At 38.0% G+C, this 23657-nt stretch overlaps 1 protein-coding gene across 2 annotated transcripts in view; it reads left to right on the top strand.

Annotated features, from left to right (window-relative positions):
- CBL (Cbl proto-oncogene) overlaps window positions 1-23657 on the top strand; it is a 100772-nt gene that overhangs the window by 67523 nt on the left and 9592 nt on the right. For both annotated transcript variants that reach the window (XM_079103874.1, XM_079103875.1), the window contains 10 exons: window positions 399-545; window positions 2296-2452; window positions 3269-3390; window positions 4451-4588; window positions 12217-12304; window positions 12626-12757; window positions 13101-13304; window positions 19469-19600; window positions 19689-20066; window positions 21961-22055. In XM_079103874.1, coding sequence (XP_078960000.1) covers window positions 399-545; window positions 2296-2452; window positions 3269-3390; window positions 4451-4588; window positions 12217-12304; window positions 12626-12757; window positions 13101-13304; window positions 19469-19600; window positions 19689-20066; window positions 21961-22055 — 1593 coding nt within the window. The remainder of the gene's footprint in view (window positions 1-398; window positions 546-2295; window positions 2453-3268; window positions 3391-4450; window positions 4589-12216; window positions 12305-12625; window positions 12758-13100; window positions 13305-19468; window positions 19601-19688; window positions 20067-21960; window positions 22056-23657) is intronic.

Genomic DNA, 23657 nt, shown 5'->3' on the forward strand with positions numbered 1-23657 from the left:
TGTGCCACAACCCCAGCCCCTATATTTGCATCTTTCACCTGATGTTAAAGCAAAACATTTTCTGAAACCCTTTGTTCAACAAGGATATCACTGAGTATTTAAGATTAGCAATAGCATATTCCATCTTTCTTCTATAGTTCTGTATATCTTTAAATAATATTGACTAGAAAGTATATTTGAAAAGTTTCTTTTTAAATTCATTTTGTTTGTTTTCTGTAGTACAAGATCAAACCCAGGGCCTTAACACATGCTAAGGAAGTACTCTACCACTGAGTTACACCCCCAGCCCTTTTTTATTTTAATATTCATGTTAATTAGACCTCTTATATGATGAATTCAGTGCATTTAAAATAAAAATAACTTACGTGTTTAATTATTGTACTTCTGATCATTTGTAGGCGAAACCTAACCAAACTGTCCCTAATCTTCAGCCACATGCTGGCAGAACTAAAAGGCATCTTTCCAAGTGGACTCTTTCAAGGAGACACATTTCGGATTACTAAAGCAGATGCTGCAGAATTCTGGAGAAAAGCTTTTGGGGAAAAGTAAGTCTCAAAATGATGAATTTGAATTATGAAAAACTGAAACTTATGAAGTTTTTGTTTACTGTTTTAACAAAATATTTAAAATGTGAAAGAACTTTGAGAAAAGTAAATTTGTGTATTTACTTCCTACTTTTGGTCAATATTATTTGCCCTAATCATTTTTTTTTTAAGAAATAAAACTTTGATTTGAAGCCCATGCTTTATGATTGATTAGTCGTCTTTTTCTCTCCAGATCTGTTCTGCTATTAGTGAACATTTACATTTCAGATTATTTTCTATTGTAAACAATGCTTCAGTGAGTGTTATCTTAGTTGTTTTCAACTAAGATACCAGTTTATATTCCTATAAGTACTTTGTAAGAGTTCTAGGGCTGGAGGTATAGCTCAGTGGTAGAATGCTTGCTTAGCATGTGTAAGGTCTTAAGTTTGATTCCTGGCACTAGTGAAAACAAAAATAGAAATCATTTATACATAAATATAGACTAGTTCATAATTTTAAAGACCTAATTGGGAGGTTGAAGGTGTAGCTAAGTGGTGGGATACATGTATATATGAGGTGCTGGGTTCCATCCCCAATCTTCTACCTGCTGCCCCATAAAAAGCCTAGTTGAAGAGGATGGGTAGAAATGTTACTTTATTCTTTGACTCAGTAACTGCATTGAAAAAGACATTAAGACATCCTAGGCTCTCTTATTTTCAGACAGGTGAATATATAAACTTTGCAAAGGCAATGAAACTATTTAAAGATCCTGAGAAGAGAAATTCATAATATTTCATTAGCCTTATCTGGGGTTTTATCACTCTTAGGTTAAATAATTTCTTCATCTCTATTAGAACTCTGTTCTTTCAGTAGCCTATTTCCCCCTATGTATGTACCTTGATAGTGTGGATTCCTTAAAGAACCACAGAATGTTTTACATGATTTTAAAAAGTTTGTTTCGGCTGGGTGTGGTGGCACACACCTATAATCCCAGCGGCTCAGGAGACTGAGGCAGGAGGATCTTGAATTCAAAGCTAGCTTCAGCAAAAGTGAGATGCTGAGCAACTCAGTCAGACCCTGTCTTTAAATAAAATACAAAATAGGGCTGGGGATGTGGGTCAGTGGTCGAGGGCCCCTGAGTTCAATCCCTGGTACCCCTCACCCCATGCCAAAAAAAAAAAGTTAGTTTAGCCAGGTACAGTGGCACTGGCCTATAATCCCAGCAACTCCATGAGACTGAGGCAGGAGGATTGCAGTTCAAGGCCAGCCTCAGGAATTTAGCAAGTTCCTTAATAACAGTGAGCCCCTGTCTCAAACTAAAATATAAAGAGGGCTGGGGATGTCACTCAGTGGTTAAGGGCCCCTTGAGTTCAATGTCTAGTACCAAAAAAAAAAAAAAAAAAAAAATTAGTTTCAGTACAAACTTTTTAAATAGTAAAAATCTGGCCAGAGATTACATTTATTATGTTAAAAGGATAATCTCATTTCTCTTCTTATGTTTGTCTAATAGAACAGATGTGCCAATAAAGATGAGAAAAGGGGATTAATTTGTGCCATTCTGCCAAAGTATAGTGGAAAAAAACTTCATCATTACTAATTTACTCATTAGAGAATTAAATATTTCTTACTCCTTTTCTACTCTCAATCCAAAATATAACTCAAAGAATTGATACTGAGAGCTTAATGGGACTTGCCTTCTTTTCCTTGTTTGTAGTGGAGTCTGAAATTATCCGTTATCTCACTTTGTGCTTTAACCCCACCCCCACCCCAGAACAATAGTCCCTTGGAAGAGCTTTCGGCAGGCCCTACATGAAGTGCATCCCATCAGTTCTGGGCTGGAGGCCATGGCTCTGAAATCCACTATTGATCTGACCTGCAATGATTATATTTCAGTTTTTGAATTTGACATCTTTACCCGACTCTTTCAGGTAAGATGCTAAAACATACACTAATCTTGCTACTGCCTCTTTTCTGAAGATAAACTTTTAAAAATAAACAATAAAATTTGGGGCTTGTCTATAAAGTGTTTTAATTCATTTAGTAACTATAAGCAAATAAATTAAAACCACCCTGTATTATACACACACATACACACACACACACACACACATTAATATATAGCCTACTTTTTTCCCTCATATCTATCTATCTTATTGAATATTCTTCTTTTGTATCACTTTAATGGTTATAGAAGTAGCAGAACATGGAGCTAATATATATATATATATATATATATATTTAGTTATATATATATTTAGTTCTCTGTTATTGGACATTTGTGTTAAATTTCCAACTTTTCTCCTACTGTTTTCAAATTCTTTACTGTTACTGTCAGTGCTTCACAAAGAATTCATTTCTTTCTCCTAAAATATTTTCTCTCCAGTGTGTGTATGTCAACTTGCATAAGCATTTATCTGGAACTTACTAATTGAACATGAAGGCCCTATTTTCCTGATTTTTGTTTATTTCTTGGTTAACCTAACTAATGGTAGTTAGAGCTGCTTTACAATTTCTTGAATTTCATTTTGTATAGTTAAGTTTTTCACTATAAGCATATATTCTTTTCTTCTTAGCTTTTCAAGGTTTTAATGTCCTAAACATTTGTCTTCTTCCAAAGTGGTAGAATAATTGAGACTTTGTGATGGTGAATTAAGAATTTATAGTTGAGAATTGAAGTTGTTGTTCTATATTCTGAGGACAGTTGTATGTCTGAATAGCCTGTGATTGATCTCTTGTTTCTTTAGCCCTGGTCCTCTTTGCTCAGGAATTGGAACAGCCTTGCTGTAACTCATCCTGGTTACATGGCTTTCCTGACGTATGATGAAGTGAAAGCTCGGCTCCAGAAGTTCATTCACAAACCTGGCAGGTCAGTGTCACGAAGCAAAGAGGTTTATTCTCTTCAATTTTTTTCTCTTATGACTTCTAGAATAGAAGAAACATCTTGTTTTAGTTTACTAGTGGCCAAGATTCTGCAGTACGATTCACGCCTGTTTATCAGAGGAATTGACTTGCTTAAATCCTGTTATTTGATCAGTGCTTTCAAGCCATTTTAGAATGGGGTATAGGACCAGGCACCATGGTACATGACTGTAAGTTCAGCAATTTAGTGAGATCCTGTCTCAGACTAAAACATGGAAAGGACTGAGGATATAGCACAGTGGTAAAGTGCCCCAATTCCATCCCCAGTACAAAAAGAATGGGGTTTAGGTGGTCTTTTTTCTGGCCTAGAATCATTGCTGTTTGTTTTTTGTAAATGGTTTTTTGGAGCTAAGGATTGAACTCAAGGCCTCAGGTATGCACATACCCTCCCATTAAGCTATACCTCTAGCCCCCTGAAGACACACACACACACACACACACACTCTCTCTCTCTCTCTCTCTCTCTCTCTCTCTCTCTTTCTCTCTCGCTCTCGCTCTCGCTCTCTCTTGGCAACACTGGTTTTGGGATGGAGTGGGGGGTTTGACTCTTTACCACTAAGCTATATCCCCAACCTTTTTTTTAATATTTTTGAGACAGGGTCTCACTAAGTGACCCAGGCTGACCTCGAACTTGTGATCCTCCTCTCAGTCTCCCAAGTAGCTGGGATTATAGGGATGTGCCACTGTACCAGGCTTAGAGAGTTGTTGTCTCTCCCCCCCCCGCCGCCCCCAGTACTGGGTATTCAGCCTAGGGGATGCTCTACCACTGAGCTACATTCCCAGCCCTTATTTTATTTTTTATTTTGAGACAATGTCTCACCAAGTTGTGGAGTCTGACATCATACCTGCAGTCCTGTCTCAGTCTCCTGAGTGCTGGGATTATAGGCATGCACCATCACGCGCTACTGCAAAGTTATTCTTGATATCCTTTTGATTTTTGTCTCTATCTTGCATTCCACCTTAATACCAGAATATATATTAAAACTTCTATTAATTTCTCTTCTCAGTTACATCTTCCGGCTGAGCTGTACTCGTCTGGGTCAGTGGGCTATTGGGTATGTTACTGCTGATGGGAATATTCTCCAAACAATTCCTCACAATAAACCTCTCTTCCAAGCACTGATTGATGGATTCAGGGAAGGCTTGTGAGTATTCACTACTTACTATCTCCTAGAGTCTAGAAACTTAGGGACTGTAATTTTATCATAAATGACTTATTCCATGTTTTTTCCTAAGATTTAGATTCAGGGAACATTAACAAGTTATATTGATTTGTCTTTCAAATTTTGTAGACCTTTTTCTTTCTTTCTTTCTTTTCTTTTTTTTTTTTTTTTTTTTAAGTATTTTTAGTTGTAGATGGACACAATACTTTATTTTTATGTGGTACTGAGGATTGAACCCAGTGCTTCACACATGCTAGGCAAGCACTCCACCACTGAGCTACAACCCCAGCCCGACTTTTGTTTTTATTTGATAGGAATTCCATAAAGTGAAATTCTTTCTCTGTTGCTTTAGTTATTACCATAAGTAAATTTATCTTTCTCCTTTTCCAGCTATTAACTTCCTTTGAAATCTGCATTAGATTTGAAAATACACAATTAGCAGGAAATTTTACCATTTACTTGACTAGCCAAAATTAAAGCGACTAGATATTCCTAATGAGAGTAGGCAGGATTCAGTGGCCTACATCTGTCTTCATTTTAATTTCATTTTGACTCAGCAGCTTTTCTTCAGGCTTTTGACGTTTGGTAATATATGTTAGTAAGTTCTTACTTATTCCAGAATAGCTATACCTTTGGGAATTCAAAGTACTTATCAGTAAGTTCTAAAAATACTAATTCTTGACCATGTATCAGAAAACTACTTTCTGTGTTTATAGTGATTACAAAATTCCATTTTCCTTTTTTTTTTGTTTCCCAGATTTTATTGGAGTTAAGGGGCAGTTTCCAGAGAGTCCCACACCAACACCACCTATTAGCCAAAGATTGACAGATCACATTTTTAAATCCCAATTGCCTATGTCTTTTTTTTTTTTAATATAATTTATTTTTATTGTAAACAAATGGGATACATGTTGTTTCTGTTTGTACATGGAGCAACAGCATACCATTTGCATATTCATAAATTTACAGAGTAATGATGTTTGATTCATTCCATTATTTTTTTCCTTCCCCCCCACCCCTCCCACCTCTCTTTTCCCTCTATACAGTCCCTGCGTCCTCCATTCTTATCCCACTCCCACCCCCCAGTAAGTGTCATCATCCGCTTATCAGTGAGATCATTCCTATTTTGGATTTTTGAGATTAGCTTATCTCACTTAACATGATATTCTCCAATTTCATCCATTTGCCTGCAAATGCCATAATTTTATTATTCGTTATAGCTGAGTAATATTCCATTGTATATATATACCACAGTTTTTTTATCCATTCATCAATTGAAGGGCATCTAGGTTGGTTCCATAGTCTGGCTATTGTGAATTGAGCCCCTATGAACATTGATGTGGCTGTACTCTGTAGTGTGCTGATTTTAAGTCCTTTGGGTATTGGCCGAGGAGTGGGATAGCTGGATCAAATGGGTAGGTCCATTCCAAGTTTTCTAAGGAATCTCCACACTGCTTTCCAGAGTGGCTGCACTAATTTGCAGTCCCACCAGCAATGTATGAGTGTACCTTTTTCCCCACATCCTCTCCAACACCTATTGTTGCTTGTGTTCTTGATAATTGCCATTCTAATTGGGGTGAGATGGAATCTTAGTGTAGTTTTCATTTGCATTTCTCTTATTACTAAAGATTTTGAACATTTTTTCATATATCTGTTGATTGCTTGTAGATCTTCTTCTGTGAAGTGTCTGTTCATTTCCTTAGCCCATTTGTTGATTGGGTTATTTGTATTCTTGGTGTAGAGTTTTTTGAGTTCTTTATATATTCTGGAAATTAGTGCTCTATCTGAAGTATGAGAGGCAAAGATATTCTCCCACTCTGTAGGCTCTCTCTTTGCATTGCTGATAGTTTCCTTTGCTGAGAGAAAGCTATGTAGTTTGAATCTATCCCAGTTATTGATTCTTGCTTTTATTTCTTATGCTATGGGAGTCCTGTTAAGGAAGTCTGATCCTAAGCTAATAAGGTGAAGATTTGGACCTACATTTTCTTCTATAAGATGCAGGGTCTCTGGTCTGATTTCAAGGTCCTTGATCCATTGTGAGTTGAGTTTTATACAGGGTGAGAGATAGGGGTTTAGTTTCATTCTGTTGCATATGGATTTCCAGTTTTCCCAGCACCATTTGTTGAAGAGGCTATCTTTTCTCCATTGCATATTTTTGGCACCTTTGTCTAGTATTAGAAAATTGTATTTATTTGGGTTTGTGTCCGTGTCCTCTGTTCTGTACCATTGATCTACCTGTCTATTTTGGTGCCAATACCATGCTGTTTTTGTTTCTATTGCTTTGTAGTATAGTTGAAGTTCTGGTATTGCAATACCCCCTGTTTGATTCTTCCTGCTAAGGATTGCTTTAGCTATTCTGGGTTTCTTATTCTTCCAGATGAATTTCATGATTGCTTGCTCTATTTCTGTGAGGTACGTCATTGGGTTTTAATTGGAATTGCATTGAATCTGTATAGCACTTTTGGTAGTATGGCCATTTTGACAATATTAATTCTGCCTATCTAAGAACATGGGAGATCTTTCCATCTTCTAAGGTCATCCTTAATTTCTTTCTTCAATTTTTTGTAGTGTTTTCGTTGTAGAGATCTTTTACCTCTTTGGTTAGATTGATGCCCAAGTATTTTTTTTTTTTTTTTTTTTGAGGCTATTGCAAATGGAGTTGTTTTCCTCATTTCCCTTTCAGCTGTTTCATCGCTTGCGTATAAAAATGCTGTAGATTTATGCGTGTTGATTTTATAGCCTGCTATTTTGCTGAATTCATTGATGAGGTCTAGAAGTTTTCTGGAGGAGGTTTTTGGAGCCTCTAAATATAGAATCATGTCATCCGCAAATAGTGACATCTTAAGTTCCTCTTTTCCTATTTGTATCCCTTTAATTTCTTTAGTCTGCCTAATTGCTCTGGCTAGAGTTTCGAGGACAGTGTTGAATAGAAGTGGTGAAAGAGGACATCCTTGTCTTGTTCCCGTTTTTAAAGGGAATGGTTTCAGTTTTTCTCCATTAAGAATGATGTTGGCCATGGGCTTAGCATAAGTAGCCTTTACAATGTGCAGGTATGTTCCTACTATCCCTATTTTTTCTAGTGTTTTCGGCATGAGGGGGTGTTGTATATTGTCAAATGCTTTTTCTGCGTCAATTGAAATAACCATATGATTCTTATCCTTAAGTCTATTGACATGATGGATTACGTTTATTGATTTACGGATGTTAAACCATCCTTGCTTTCCAGGAATGAACCCCATTTGATCGTGGTGCACAATTTTCTTAATATGTTTTTGGGTACGGTTTGCCAATATTTTGTTAAGGATCTTAGCATCTATATTCATCAAGGATATTGGTCTAAAATTTTCTTTCCTTGATGTGTCTTTTCGTGGTTTGGGTATGAGGGTGATATTAGCTTCATAGAATGAGTTCTGTAGGCTACCCTCCTTTTCTGTTTCCTGGAATACTTTGAGAAGTATTGGAATGAGTTCTTCTTTGAAGGTCTTATAGAACTCGGCTGAGAATCGTCTGATCGTGGGCTTTTCTTGGATGGTAGATTTTTAATGGCTTCTTCTATTTCATTGCTTGATATCGATCTGTTTAAATTGTGTATGTCCTCCTGGTTCAGTTTGGGAGGAGCATATGTCTCTAGAAATTTGTCAATGTCTTCAGTACTTTCTATTTTGTTGGAATACAGATTTTCAAAGTAGCTTCTCATTATGTTCTGTATCTCAGTGGTGTCTGTCGTGATATTTCCTTTTGCATCATGTATTTTAGTAATTTGAGTCTTTTCTCTCCTTCTCTTTGTTAGTGTGGCTAAGGGTTTATCTATTTTGTTTACTTTCTCAAAGAACCAACTTTTTGTTATGTCAATTTTTTGAATAGTTTCTTTTGTTTCAATTTCATTGATTTCATCTCTGATTTTAATTATTTCCTGTCTTCTACTACTTTTGCTGTTATTCTGTTCTTCTTTTTCTAGGGCTTTGAGCTGTAATGTTAAGTCATTTAATTGTTGACTTTTCATTCTTTTCTGGAATGCGCTCCATGCAATGAATTTTCCTCTTAGTACCGCTTTCATAGTGTCCCAGAGATTTTGATATGTTGTATCATCATTCTCATTGACCTCTAAGAATTTTTTAATCTCCTCCCTGATGTTTTTTGTTATCCATGTTTCATTCAATAGCATATTATTTAGTCTCCAAGTGTTGGAGTAATTTCCTTCTTTTACTTTGTCATTGATTTCTACTCTCAGTCCATTATGATCTGATAGAACACAAGGCAGTATCTCTATTTTTTTGCATTTCCTAAGGGCTGCTTTGTGGCATAACATATGGTGTATTTTCGAGAAGGTTCCATGTGCTGCTGAGAAGAAAGTGTATCCGCTCGTTGATGGATGGAATATTCTATATATGTCTATTAAGTCTAGGTTATTGATTTTGTTATTGAGTTCTATGGTTTCTTTGGTTGGATTGTGTTTGGAAGATCTATCTAGTGGTGACAGCGGTGCATTAAAGTCGCCCAGAATTATTGTGTTGTGGTTTATGTGATTCTTGAAATTGAGAAGGATTTGTTTGATGTACAGGGATGCACCATTGTTTGGGGCATAAATATTTACTATCATTATGTCTTCCTGATTTATGGTTCCCTTAAGCAGTATGAAATGTCCTTCTTTATCCCTTCTGACTAACTTTGGCTTGAAGTCCACTTTATCTGATATAAGGATGGAAACCCCCGCTTTTTTACTGGGTCCATGTGCGTGGTAGGTTTTTTCCCATCCTTTCACCTTTAGTGTGTGGATGTCTTTTCCTATGAGATGAGTCTCTTGCAGGCAGCATATTGTTGGGTCTTTCTTTTTAATCCATTCTGCCAGTCTATGTCTTTTGATTGATGAGTTTAGGCCATTAACGTTCAGGGTTATTATTGAGAAATTATTTGTATTCCCAGTCATTTGGCTTATTTTTGGTTTTTAAGTTGGCTTGGTTTCTACTTTGAGTGGTTTTTCTCTAAGGTAGTTCCTCCCTTTGCTGACCTACATTGTTGTTTTTCATTTCCTCCTCATGGAATATTTTGTTGAGAACATTCTGTAGTGCAGGCTTTCTATTTGTAAATTATTTTAACTTTTGTTTATCATGGAAGGATTTTATTTCATCTTCAAATCGGAAGGTTAGTTTTGCTGGGTATAGGATTCTTGGTTGGCAACCATGTTCTTTCAGAGCTTGAAATATGTTGGACCAGGCCCTTCTAGCTTTTAGAATCTGGGCTGAGAAGTCTGCTGCTATCCATATTGGTCTCCCCCTATATGTAATCTGATGCTTTTCTCTCGCGGCCTTCAAAATCCAATCTTTATTTTGAATGTTAGGCATTTTCATTATAATGTGCCTTGGTGTGGATCTGTTGTGATTCTGTGCATTTGGTGTTCTGTAAGCCTCTTGTATTTGATTTTCTATTTCATACTTCAGGTTTGGGAAATTTTCTGATATTATTTCATTGAATAGGTTGTTCATTCCTTTGGTTTGTATCTCTGTGCCTTCCTCAATCCCAATAATTCTTAAATTTGGTCTTTTCATGGTGTCCCATAGTTCTTGGAGATTCTCTTCATGATTTCTTACCATCTTCTCTGTTTGGGCGACTTTATTTTCAAGATTAAATATTTTGTCTTCATTGTCTGAGGTTCTGTCTTCCAAGTGGTCTAGTCTGTTGGTGATGCTTTCCATTGAGTTTTTTATTTGGTTTATTGTCTCCTTCATTTCAAGGATTTCCGTTTGGTTTTTTTTGAGAATCTCTATCTCTTTGTTGAAATGATCTTTTGCTTCCTACAGGTGCTCTTTCAGCTTATTGGTATTATCATTCATTGCCTGCATTTGCTCTCTTATCTCATCCTTTGCTTCGTGAATCATCTTAATCATGTATAATCTGAAGTCCTTTTCTGACATTTCTTCTAACATACTGTCATTGGATTCTATTACTATAGACTCTAGATTTGTTTGGATCATTTTCTTCCCTTGTTTTTTCATGTTGTTCATGTATCTTCCCTTCTAGCAGTGCAGAACGGGGGTATTGCAGATTTCCCACTATAGGCTTATAGTGGCCCTATAGGTTTCCAAAACCCTTTCTTTAAGGGGAGATCAATATTAGCAGTGCCCAAATTAGACACTATGCAATCCTAGACCAAATAGCCCCTATGGGGACAATAACATCATGTATATAAGGGAGAAAGCGACTCTGAGGGAACAGGTAAACGAAGGGAAAGAAAGCAAGAAACGTAAAGAAATAAAAACTTAAATTTTTTTTTAAAAAAGGAGAAAAAAGAAAATCTACTGTATAGCAGTCATATACTAATGAAATCTCCCAGTGTTCAGTAGCCTGATGTATGAGAGGTACCTGACAATGAGCTTCAAGCCTCCAGCAGGTGTCTCAGGGTGGGATTTGCCCCACCCGAAGATCGGAGCTACGGCTTCCAGGATTATCCAAGATGGCTGCTGTGGCTTCCAAATGTGTTGGCAAATGGGGAGCTGCAGCTCAGGGGTGGACGTGGTTAGCTGGAGGTCCTGGAGACAGGATGCAGTTTGTCTGGCAGTGGTCCTGGAGGTCGGGTGTGTTTGGTGTGTTGTGGGATCCAGGAGGCTGGGTGCAATCATTTGGTCTGGGTTCCCGGTGATAGGGCACAGTCAGTTGGTCTGGGGGTCCTGGTGGCAGGGAGCAGTCAGTTGATGTGAGGGCCCCAGAGGCAGGGAGTGATCGGTTGGGCTGAGGGATCCTGGAGACGGGACTCAGTCAGTCAGGCCAGGGGTCCTACAGGGCCTGGCTGTTGTCTCAAAATGGCGGTAGCCACGTGTAATCAAACCTGCAGGTACTATAACAGTGAACTTCCAGGCAGCAGCAGGCAGCTGGTTCTCCACTGGCGGTCTGCGGTCAATCTGCTGGCAGATGTCGGACGATTGGGAGGTGAACCTCGAGCTTTGGGTGATGGATAGGGGTAAGGCAGGTGATGGACAGGCGAGAGGCAGGCAAATGGTGGATGATAGACACCTGACAGTGAGCAATCTGCTCTCATAAAAGGCGTCGATATGCTGGCAGATTGCAGGTGATCACAGCAGACAAATGGGGTAAAGAGCAGGGGATTGATAAGCAGCAAAAACTGCCTCACCGAGAAACAGATATCCTCTGCTTGAATCCAGCGTTGTGGAGCGACAAGGAACGCAGCCTCCCTCTAGACCGCCATCTTGGATCCCCCTCCATTTTCCTTTATGCATCACCTTCTACAGTTGCATTGAGCAGCCCTAAATATCAGTGCAGTTTGATTCTAGAAGCTCCCTGATTGATGATCTCAAGTGCCTTAATTTGCTGCTGCTTTCATTCCTTTTAAATACATGTCTCAATTTTTTCAACCTGTACACAAAGATGTTTCAGGTCTTTAAAAAATGCAATTTAAAAATGTATATCTTGTGGCTACCCATTGATTAAAACAGGGGTAGGAAAACTGTGGCCTGTGGACCAACTGTTTTGGTACAGTCTGCAAGCCAAGGTAGTTATTTCTTTTTTAAAAATATGCTAGATATCATTTGTGTATATTAACAAGCACTGATAAAATGACTTCAGTAAAACCACAAGGCTGGTTACTCTTTTTGCAGTTATTTGTTTCCTGATGGACGAAATCAGAATCCTGACCTGACAGGCTTATGTGAACCAACTCCCCAAGATCATATCAAAGTGACCCAGGTGAATTGTGTTTTGCATTATAACCATATCACTGGAGCCAAGCTTTTGGATACACTTTCCAGACAATATGAGTTGTTGGAACATTTTAATTTTAAAATATTCACTGGATTAGTGAATTTATGTGATTTCTCGTTCTAATCATACAGCCTAAAATGGGACCCAAGATTAGATGTTTCGGGTTTAGTAGGAGAACATTGACAATAGTTGTGACATTTTTATTTGAACAAAATTTGTATAAAAAGTAACAGTCTTTAATTTTTTGTTTAGCATTTATAGTTACTGTCATTCCATCAACAAATAATTTAATTTTTTTAATCAAAGGAACAATATGAATTATACTGTGAGATGGGCTCTACATTCCAACTGTGTAAAATATGTGCTGAAAATGATAAAGATGTAAAGATTGAGCCCTGTGGACACCTCATGTGCACGTCCTGTCTTACATCCTGGCAGGTATTGATCCAAACCATGTATTTTCTCTGCTTTATAATTACTCTGAAGATTTGGGTATTATATATCCTTTATAGATATAAGGGTAGGCTTGGTTTGTGGGCTGGGTTTACATTTTAAATCTCTTTTTTCCTTCATTCTTTCCTCCCTCCCTTCCTCCCTCTCCCCTTCCTTCCTGTGCTGATAATTAAACTCAGGACTTTGCAAATACTAAGCATGTACTCTACGCTAGCTATACCCTCAGCCATTTGATTTCATTTTTTTGTCTAGGAAATATATTTACTAGTAGAAAAATATATTAATTACTTTCAGATGCATTCATTACTATTTTTTGCTTTCTCTTCAGGAATCAGAAGGCCAGGGCTGTCCATTCTGCCGATGTGAAATCAAAGGTACTGAACCCATTGTGGTAGATCCATTTGATCCTAGAGGAAGTGGCAGCCTGTTGAGGCAAGGAGCAGAAGGAGCTCCCTCCCCAAATTATGATGATGATGATGATGAACGAGCTGATGATTCTCTCTTCATGATGAAGGAATTGGCAGGTGCCAAGGTAAGACTACAGTTTCAAAGATTGGCAAATATCATTATGAACTATTTCTATAACCAAGGAGCACTTTATAACATCCAAACTACAAAGGGCACCTAGCTGATATTTATTGAGCTTTTGCTCTAAGATACTGTTTTAAGCACTTTACTTATTTTAATTCATAATCTTTACAACAACCCTCTGAGACTGTTATTATCCTCATTTAACAATGAACCAGTTGAGCCATAGAGAGATTAAGGAATTTGCAAAGGATCATACAGCTAGTTATTTGACCTAGGATTTGCAGCCAGCCAGTCTGGCTTTAAGGCCCACATTCTTAATATGTGTATCCTAGTAACTGGGTTTTAACTTATGTATCTTGATGGAGAAAATGAGAGGGAAATAAAGAACTAGACCCTATTTTATATGCTACTGTGACTAGTACATGTTTTTATTTTTTGTTTTTTTCTTCTATAAAGAAGTCTTGTCATTTGAAGTTAGGTGTTAGGTTGGGGAAGAACAAAAAGAGACAGCCAGATGGGTGGTAGGAAGTACTGTACCTTGTAGAAGCTAAACAACCTGGAAAGGCTGTAGTAAAGATAGGAAAAAATGAAGGTAAAGAAATGATGTGATCAAATTCTTTTAACCTCAGAGAGTAGGGAACAACAAGGATTTACTCATTAACTCTTACTAACGTAGACTTTGAAGATTTTAGTAAATAAAATCTTCAGTAAATAAAATGATATGCTTTAGAGTCTATAATTTAGAATGCTGTGTACTCATGGGATGCATTTCCTTGATATAAAAAGAAACTTTCTTTTATATTAACACCTGACTGCCTGGCATAAACATATTGAAAGAATAAATATCTCCCTTTATTTCAGTCTCTCACCATCCTCTATTCTCCTTGCTACAAGGTCATTGATCTAAAACACAGATCTGGCCACTTCATTCCTTGACCTCACATTCTTCAATGACTTCTCATTTCTTAGTGAGTGAAGTGTGTTCTCCTTTCTAAGCACCTGACCTTGATAATTTTTTTCCACTTTATGCTTTCTGGTCCAGCAAGGTGAACCCACTTAGACTTTCTCCCTGCTTTGTCTTGTCAATTTCTGTGTAATTTAGCTCAGTCTTCTCTCTTTTCAGACCACACCCTCCCTTTCCTCTCCTAGTTCACACTTGTTTACACATAGGTAATCTAGGCCTGACCATAGAATTTATCACTGTGTAATATTTTCTTTAAAAGTATTTTCTGCTAGGCACAGTGGCACACACCTGTAATCCCAGCAACTCTGGAGGCTGAGATAGGAGGATCGAGAGTTCAAAGCCAGCAACATCGAGGCACTAAGCCACTCAGTGAGACCCTGTCTCTAAATAAAATACAAAAAAATAGGGCTGAGGATGTTGCTTAATGGTTGAGTGCCCCGAGTTCAATCCCCAGTAACCCCTGCCCCCAAAATGTGTTTTCCATTGTAAATTCTCAGAAGTAAAGAGCCATGGCTTTTTCTTTGTTTTTATTTTTTTGTGGTCCTGGGAATTGAACCTCTGCCATGGAGTCATGCCTCCAACCCTTTTATTTATTTATTTATTTATTTATTTTTATTTAATTTTTTTGCAGTACTGGGGATCGAACTCAGGGCCTTTTGCTTGTGAGGCAAGCACTCTACCAGCTGAGCTATCTCCCCAGCCCCCTTTTTATTTTTTATTATGAGACTTGGTCTCACTAAAGTTGTCAAGGTAGCTTCCAACTTGGGATCTTCCAACTTCAGCCCCACAGGTCACTGGGATTACAAGTGTGTGCCACCATGCCTTGTATGGTATCTTATTTGTAATTAACTACTTGAGAGTTGAACACATGGTAATTACTTTGAAATCACATCAAGCAGAATTTGATAAATTTATCAATGGTAGATCAATAATGAGTAATAGAAAATCTGGTCTTTTGAGTGATACATTCTTGATATTTTGAAGGTGACAGTAGTCTTGGCCCATCATAAGACACTGTCAACATTTAAAGAGATTCATTTGACCTCTCATGCAGTTTTATATTTTTTCATAGAATATTGTCTATTTATTAAACGTTTACTGGCAGCTAGGGGAGATGGAGCATGCCTGTAATCCCCGTGGCTCAGGAGGCTAAGGAAGGAGGATGGAGAGTTCAAATCTAGCCTCAGCATTTTAGCAAAACCCTGTCTCAAAATCAAAACTAATGTGGGTTGTAGATGTGGCTCAGTGGTTAAGTGACCCTGGATTCAATCCCTGGTACCAAAAAATAAAGAGGTGTATTTGTATATGTGTTTATTTGAAATTAAAATGCCTTTTTTTCTTCATGGAATTATTATAGGCAGGTAATAACACTCATTGTGGAGAAACAGACATTCCCATTTGTTATTGAGATAGGTACAGGTTAGTTCCATCTTTTTTTTTTTTTTTTTTTGGTACCAGGGATTAAACTCAGGCACTTGACTACTGAGCCACATCCCCAACCCTGTTTTGTATTTTATTTAGAGACAGGGTGTCACTGAGTTGCATAGCACCTCACCATTGCTGAGGCTGACTTTGAACTCTCCATCCTCCTGCCTCAGCCTCCTGAGCTGCTGGGATTACAGGTGTGCGCTACTGTGCCTGGCAGTTCCATCTTTTTGATTGACAGTTTGATATCTGTTAAAATTTAATATTTGACTTGAGCTGATCATGGTGGTACACACCTGTAATTCCAGTGACTCAGATGGTTGAGGTAGAAAGATCCCAAGTTCAAGGCCAGCCTCAGCAATTTAGTGAGACACTGTCTCAAAAAAATAAAAGGGGCTGGGGATGTAACTCAGTAGTTTGAATTAGCAAATCTAAGAATTTATCCTAACAAATTACAAGGTACACAAGAATATAGATGTACTTATCCTTATATCCATGTATCCATTAGTGTTCTGTGGCTGCAATAATAAACCACAAATTTTGCAGCTTAAAACAACACATTTACTATTTTATAGTTCAACACATGTCTCATCTGGTAAAATCCAGGTTATGGACAGGCCTGCATTCCTCTCAGAAGGGTCCAAGGGAGGATCTGTTTCTTAACTCTTATGTGCCTGAGTTTAGTTTCTTGCAGTTGTGAGATTAAAAGCCTATGTTCCTTGGTGGTTTTCAGCTAATGGTCATTGCCATATTCTAGGGTCCAGCCACATTCTTTAGCTTTGGGACTCTTTTCTTCCTTTTTCAGTCCTTTTCGAGGACTGCTTTTAATAATGATTTATGGGCTTAGCTTAGATCCACCTGAAATGGGAGAGATTTCTCCCATATCGAGATTCAAATCCTTAATCAAATCAAGAAAGTTTCTTTTGTCAAGTTAAAGTTATATATTCACAGGTTCTGAGGATTAAGGGAATCATTGTTCTGCTGACCATATAATCCAATGCTCTGAAGAATGAGTTCCATTTACTTAAGTGGAAAGCAGTTTAATATGCATTAATTTTAAAAAGCACTTATAGGCTGGTGATATAGCTCAGTGTTAGCACTTACCTAGCATGTGAAAAGCCTTGAGTTCCATCCCCAGCACTGCAAAATAAACCTTAAAAAGGGGAGGGGGGCAACTATGTTTACCAGGTGTAATATGATCTCATTTCTCTAGAACAGTTTTTAGTTATAAATTTTTTTTTTTAGTATACTGTTTTAGTCTGCTTTTTTGTTGCTGTGACCAAAAAGACCTGACAAGAACAATTGGAGAAGGAAAAGTTTATTTGGGGGGTTCATGGTTTCAGAGACCTTAGTGGGTAGATGGCTTACTCCAATTCCTCAGGGCCCGAGGCAAGGCAGAACCTTATGGTGTGATGGAGGAAAGCAGCTCAAGACATTGCACCAGGGAGCAGAGAGAAAGCAAGCATGCTCTACTCTTCAGGAACAAAATACATACCCCAAAGGCATGTACCTAATACCCCACTTCCTCCAGCCATACCCTACCTGCCTGTAATTACCACCCAATTAATCCCTATCAGGGGATCAATGCATTGAGTAGGTTAAGGCCCACATAACCCAATCGTTTTACCTCTAAGTTTTCTTACATTGTGTCACACATGAGCTTTTCTAGCACACTTAATATCTAAACTGTAATATATACATAGGGGAAAAAATTGGATGACCACATATCAAATTATTATTTCTTAGGATGGAAGTTCAAAGGACTGTAATTTTATGGAATTCCGTATTTGAATTTTTTACAATTAGCTCATGTTACTTTTGCAGTGTGTTTATGGTCTAGATAAGTAACTTAATGTGAAGTGCTAAATGGAACCAGAAGGCCCAGACAAGGCTCTTAGGAGGAGAAGCTTTATTTGGGAACAGAATATAGATGCAGGTGAAACACTGTTCAACATAGGGAGACAGTAAACTTTGTTCAAAATTATTAGGTGTATAATCTTTAAGTATATAACCTTTTTGTTGAAGAAAGAAAATGAACACTTTTCTCCTAGCTGTGTAGAAAAAACAGCTTCATGTATGTATTGTCATTTGACTATTCCATAATTTAGTCTCTTCTTAAGGGACATATTGATTCTAGGCTCATATGTACTGACGTATTTTGCAAGTCTGTAAATTTCTAAAAGTGGAACTACTAGATAAAAGAATGTATAAAGCAGGATGCACTGGTGCACACCTCTAATCCCAGCTGCTCCTGAGGCAGGAGAATCACAAGTTTGAGGCTAGCCTGGACAGCTTTGCAAGAATCTCTCTCAAAAATAGAAAAAGGAGGACTGGGGATATAGCTCAGAACTACAAAACTCATGGGTTTAATCTCCAGGATCGACCCACCTCCCAAACAAACCCAAGTATGTGTTTTAAGTTGATGATGGAAAAGGGATGTAATCAGGGGAGGGGCACATAGGTATTTCACGAGATCAATGGTATTTATTTCTCAGATAAATGGTAGGTATGTAGGTGTTTTTATTATTTTTTGTACCTTATGGTTTATTATATACTTTGTGAATAAAATCTTTAAATGAAAATAATTAGCTTTTTGGATAGCTTTTAAAATTTGTTCCAATTTATTTGTCCGAAAGTCACTCCTAAAGGTGTATGAAAATATGAAAGTGCTTGTTTCTCCACATCCTGATATTTTCTTGTAATTGTGTGTGTAGAGGAGGTGGTACTAGGGTTTCTGTTCCACTGAGTTACATCTCCAGCTTTTTTTTTTATTTTTGAGACATGGTCTTGCTGTGTTGGTGATGGTCTCACTAATTTGCTGAGACTGACTTCAAACTTAAGACCCTCCTGCCTCAACCTCCTGAGTCACTGTGATTACAGACAAGTGCCACTATGCCCAGCTCCTATCTTCTCATTTCTGAACCATATGCCTGTACAGCTTTCTCTTGATTGTTATCTGTTCACCTCAGATTTCTATCTCTCATTATCTCCTCTCTCCTTTCTACTCCATAGCCATCGACTCTAGTTTGTTTGAATAGGTTATTCGAACGGTTTTGCCTAATTCAGTATTTAATGTGTAAATAATTTTGCTCCCTATTGTGCCAGTTAGTATGCTATACAGTGATTACTTTTGCTTTGTTATACAACCTTCTGCTTTTCCTGGAATAATTCATCTTTATTTCCCTACTTTTCATTTTGTACCTGTCACTACCAAGTCATATACCATGCTTTTAAGCATCCCCTCAATAGACTGGTCTGTGATGTAAATTCTAGTAGTGTTCTGTATGTAATAGATAGTATATAGTATAGTTCAGTATACTGACACCTAGTAATATCTCTGTTCCCAGGGCCTCACACATGCTAGACAAATACTCTCCCACTGAGTGCTGTACCCTTAGCCCTATCCTTTTCTTTTTATATGGGTCCGAGTTTTTAATTCTGAAAAAGATTGTTTCTTTCTCCAAAGATTAAGTGGTAGAAAATTGTTTTTTAATATTGTAAGGTAGGAAGTTTTCTGTAGCACTGTTTTTCTAGATGCAGTTACTTGTAGTTTTGCCATCTACGTGGTATTTCTGTGATTGAGAGTGCCCTCTTATGGTGATGCAAAAATAGTTCTGGACATGTTAGAATCTCAGGAAGTTTCTGAGTTTTTAAGAGAGGTTTGTGTGATCCTAAGCCTAAGTGTGGCCCATTAGTCATTTTATTTCATATTCACATAATATTTACCATCTTGGTTCCCTGAACAAGAGTAAACTGTTGAATTTCAATGGTCCTAGGTGGAACGGCCTCCTTCTCCGTTCTCCATGGCCCCACAAGCTTCCCTTCCCCCAGTGCCACCACGACTTGACCTTCTGCAACAGCGAGTATCTGTTTCTTCAAGTACTTCTGGTCTGGGAACTACTTCTAAGGTAAAGCATTATCTATTTCTATAGGTTTCTGTTTATTGGTTGTGCATTAGTGCACTTTGATTGATTTGCTTCCTCCTTGCTTCCACAGACTGTTTCTGGCTCCCTTCACAAGGACAAACCATTGCCAATACCTCCCACACTTCGAGATCTTCCCCCACCACCCCCTCCTGACAGGCCATATTCTGTTGGAGCAGAGGCCCGGCCTCAGAGACGCCCCCTTCCTTGTACACCAGGCGATTGTCCATCCAGAGACAAACTGCCTCCTGTTCCCTCTAGTCGCATTGGAGACTCCTGGCTGCCCCGGCCAATCCCCAAAGTGCCAGTAGCTACTCCGAGTGCTGGTGACCCCTGGACAGGAAGAGAATTAACCAACCGGCACTCACTTCCATTTTCATTGCCATCACAAATGGAGGCCAGAGCAGATGTGCCCAGGCTTGGAAGCACATTCAGTTTGGATACTTCCATGGTGAGTCCTAGTTTTAAAATTATTTATCCTATTAATGAATGTCAGTGAGTGACATTTTATAGATCTAAGTTTTTTAATAGATTTTGTACAGAATAACAAAGGTAATATAACATATAATCCTTGTCTTCACAAAATGTATATGTTCACCACTGAGCCACATCCCCAACCCTTTTATTTTTTATTTTAAGACAGGGTCTTGCTAGGATGCTTACAGCCTTGCTAAGTTGTTGAGGCTGACTTTGAACCTACAATTCTTCTGCCTCAGCTTCCTGAGCTGCTGGGATTGCAGGCACATGCCACCACTCCCAGCTTTTTACATGAAAAAGAAGAAGCAAAATTGATTACATGCCTAAGTCATGGGAGTGTGAGGATCTGGTCTGGGTATAGTTTTAAGACAGATCAGAAGCATGATAACAGAAATGCTTAAAGTATATTGTGGTATGATACATAGAGCAGAAAGTGTGTATCAATCAGAGCAGGGGAAAGGGCTCAAAGGGAGCAATAACATCATATTATAGGACCTTGAGTACTTCCTTCCAAAATAATTTGAATTTATTTCATAGGAAATGAGAACATTTGAAGGTTTTAAATTAGTGCAATGCTGTGACCAAAGTGATGGATTAAAGAGAATAATCTAATAGTAGTTTGCAAGATAGATTAGAAAGTAGATTGAAAAAAGACAGGTTAATGATCCTTTGTCTAAACATGCAATAAGGGGTTCAGAGCTGAGGGGAGAGGAGGAATATTTGTAATTTATTGATTCATTTGTGCACCCAGGAAAAAAAAATCTTGCTTTCACAGAGTTTATTTTCTATTGGGAGAAAGATAAAATAAACAAGTGAGTAAAATATATAGTATGTTTGCAATGATGAGTGCCGTGGAAAAGAACAGTTCTAAGAAGACTTTAGAGAGAGTTGAGTGGAGATAGGTAGTACAGGAAGGGATGGGGCATAGAACTGAGCAGTAGGAAGGTAATTCTCAGGGAAGACCATTCCAGGATTAAGGGAAAAGAAGTGAGTTTGAGAGGGGATGTTTAAAAAATAAAGGGGTATAGTATAGCTGGTGCCAAGCAAACAAGTGGAATTGTCCTTGTTTCTGAACAGAAGTGGGCAGCCAGAATAGGTGGAACTAGGGCATGAAATAGACTTAAAACAGGAAACCAGCAGTATGTGGAAAAAACAAGAAATCACATGCGCATGTACTCAAAGGTTTTGGAACTGGTAACGAGGAAAATATTGAATTTGAGATGGACCTTTGACGGAAACATTAACAACTAGGTTGTTGGTAATCTGAAGAGACAAAATGGGAAGGATGGAGTTGAGAAATGTCTTGGCACTCAGATGAATCTTTTTTTTTTTTTTTTAAGTGCTCAATGGACTTTTATTTTATTTATTTATGTGTGGTGCTGAGAATTGAAACTAGTGCCTCACACATGCTAGGCAAGTGTTCTACCGCTGAGCCACAACCCCAGCCCCAGATGAATATTTCTTGGTTGCAAGGAAAGAGGGGTGGTAATGCTTAAGTGGTACCTGAATACCTGACAGTCTTAAGTAGAGTGGATAGTCTCTGGTGGTATCAATACTGAATGACCATTTGAGTTCATATATCCATTATTTAAGCTAGAAATAATATTTGTGTAGATAGCAAATTTTCTTGAATCTTTGTAGAATTTCAACCCATTTCTCTGACTCTCTTGAAATCTGTCTCCCACTCCCTTACATTTGAAAGTTCTTCAGAGCCTGACAGCAGTGATGCTTTTGTCAGAGGTGATAACCTGTAGGCATGGCATTAATAGTGAGATCCATGTCCATGTTGTGATTTTGAAAAGTTTTATAAGAGGAAATACTTAGCCATCCTAAAGAAGTTCTTTTCAACACTTTTCTCTACTTTCCAGAGTATGAATAGCAGCCCATTAGTAGGTCCAGAGTGTGAACACCCCAAAATCAAACCTTCCTCATCTGCCAACGCCATTTATTCTCTGGCTGCCAGGTAAGTTTATTAAAGCTATAGTTCATTCACTGGAGTTAGTACTTTTAAACTGTTGGTTTATAGGAAACCCAGAAAAGCATAGAGGAAAATAAAAATTGATCTGTGTTTGTACAGTGTAAAAGTGATCATGTCTTATGTTTTGAAATTTGTCTTTCCATTCTCTTTTCTGTGTACTTGTTTATGGATCATTCTTGCTGGGCTTGTCACATGATCTTTTGAAGGAAGCAATTTTGGTTTTGTTTATTTTTTTCTTAAAAAAAATTTTGTTGGGGCTGGGGAGATAGTTCAGTTGGTAGAGTGCTTGCCTTGGAAGCACAAGGCCCTGGGTTTGATCCCCAGCACCCAAAAAAAAAAAAAAAAGAAAAATTTTTTTTTTTTGTTGGGTGTCAGCTTTCTGTTTCATTGTTTTCTACCTTTGCTCCCCCCTCCCCACCTTACTGGGCATTGAGTCTAGGACTTCACACACTGAGCTATATCCCCAGTCCTTTGTATTTTTTATTTTGGGACAAGATCTCACTGAGGTTCCCAGGCTGCCCTTGAGGTTGTGATCTTCCTACCTTAACCACCTCCCAAGTAGTTGGGATTACAGGCATACATGTACTACCATGCCCACCTCTTTTTTTTTCTTTTAAGATATGGTTTCAATATTTTGTCCAGGCTGGACTTGAACTCATAGGTTCAAATGATCCTCTTGCCTCAGCCTCTCCAGTAACTATAGGCTACAGAACTATAGGCTTTTGCCATGTTCCAAGCTTTTATCTTATTCTTCCAACTTTCTTAGACTTAATTTACTTTTTCTAGCATCATTAAATGGATACTATGTTATTCTGCTTGAGCTGCTATGACAAAACACCACAGACTGGGTACTTTAAATAGTGTAAGTTTATTTACTCTTCGTAATAGAGGTTGGAAATCTAGGATCAGGGAACCAGGTCAGCATGGTCAGTTTCTGGTGAGGGTCATCTTCCTAGCATGCAGACGGCTGCCATCTATTTTCATTGTGTCCTTATATGGCCTTCCTCAGTGTATATATACAGAGAAAAAGAACAAGCTCTCTGGGGTCTCTACTTCCTCTTCCTGTCACATCAGGGACCCACCCTTAGGACATCACCCAACCTTACCTCCTTAGAGGCTCCATGTTCAAATGTAACCACACTGGGTATTAGGGCTTCAACATGTGGATTTTGGGGAGGACACAAATATACAGCTTATAACAATTGTTTACCTGCATTCCACAAATTTTGATGTCATTTTCATTATCAATTTTTAATTGCCAATGGACCTTTATTATTTTATTTATTTATGTGTGGTGCTGAGAATCAAAACCAGTACACAAGTGCTCTACCACTGAGCTACAACCCCAGCCCCCATTTTCATTAAGTTCAAAATATATGCTTTTTCTGTTGTTAATACTTTGATTCAGGAGTTATTTATGTGTTACCTGATTTTAAAATATTTAAAAAGATTTTCTATTCTGCTTTCTGGCTTCATTCCAGTGTGGTAAGAGACCATCTTCTTTATTGACTAGTTTATGGTATGATCCAATAATTTGTGTCACCTTTGTCTTACAAGATTGTGTATTGTGCAGTTGGGTATACATGT

The sequence above is a fragment of the Sciurus vulgaris genome, assembly GCF_902686455.1.
Source record: "Sciurus vulgaris genome assembly, chromosome: 11".
NCBI classification, from domain to species: Eukaryota; Metazoa; Chordata; class Mammalia; order Rodentia; family Sciuridae; genus Sciurus; species Sciurus vulgaris.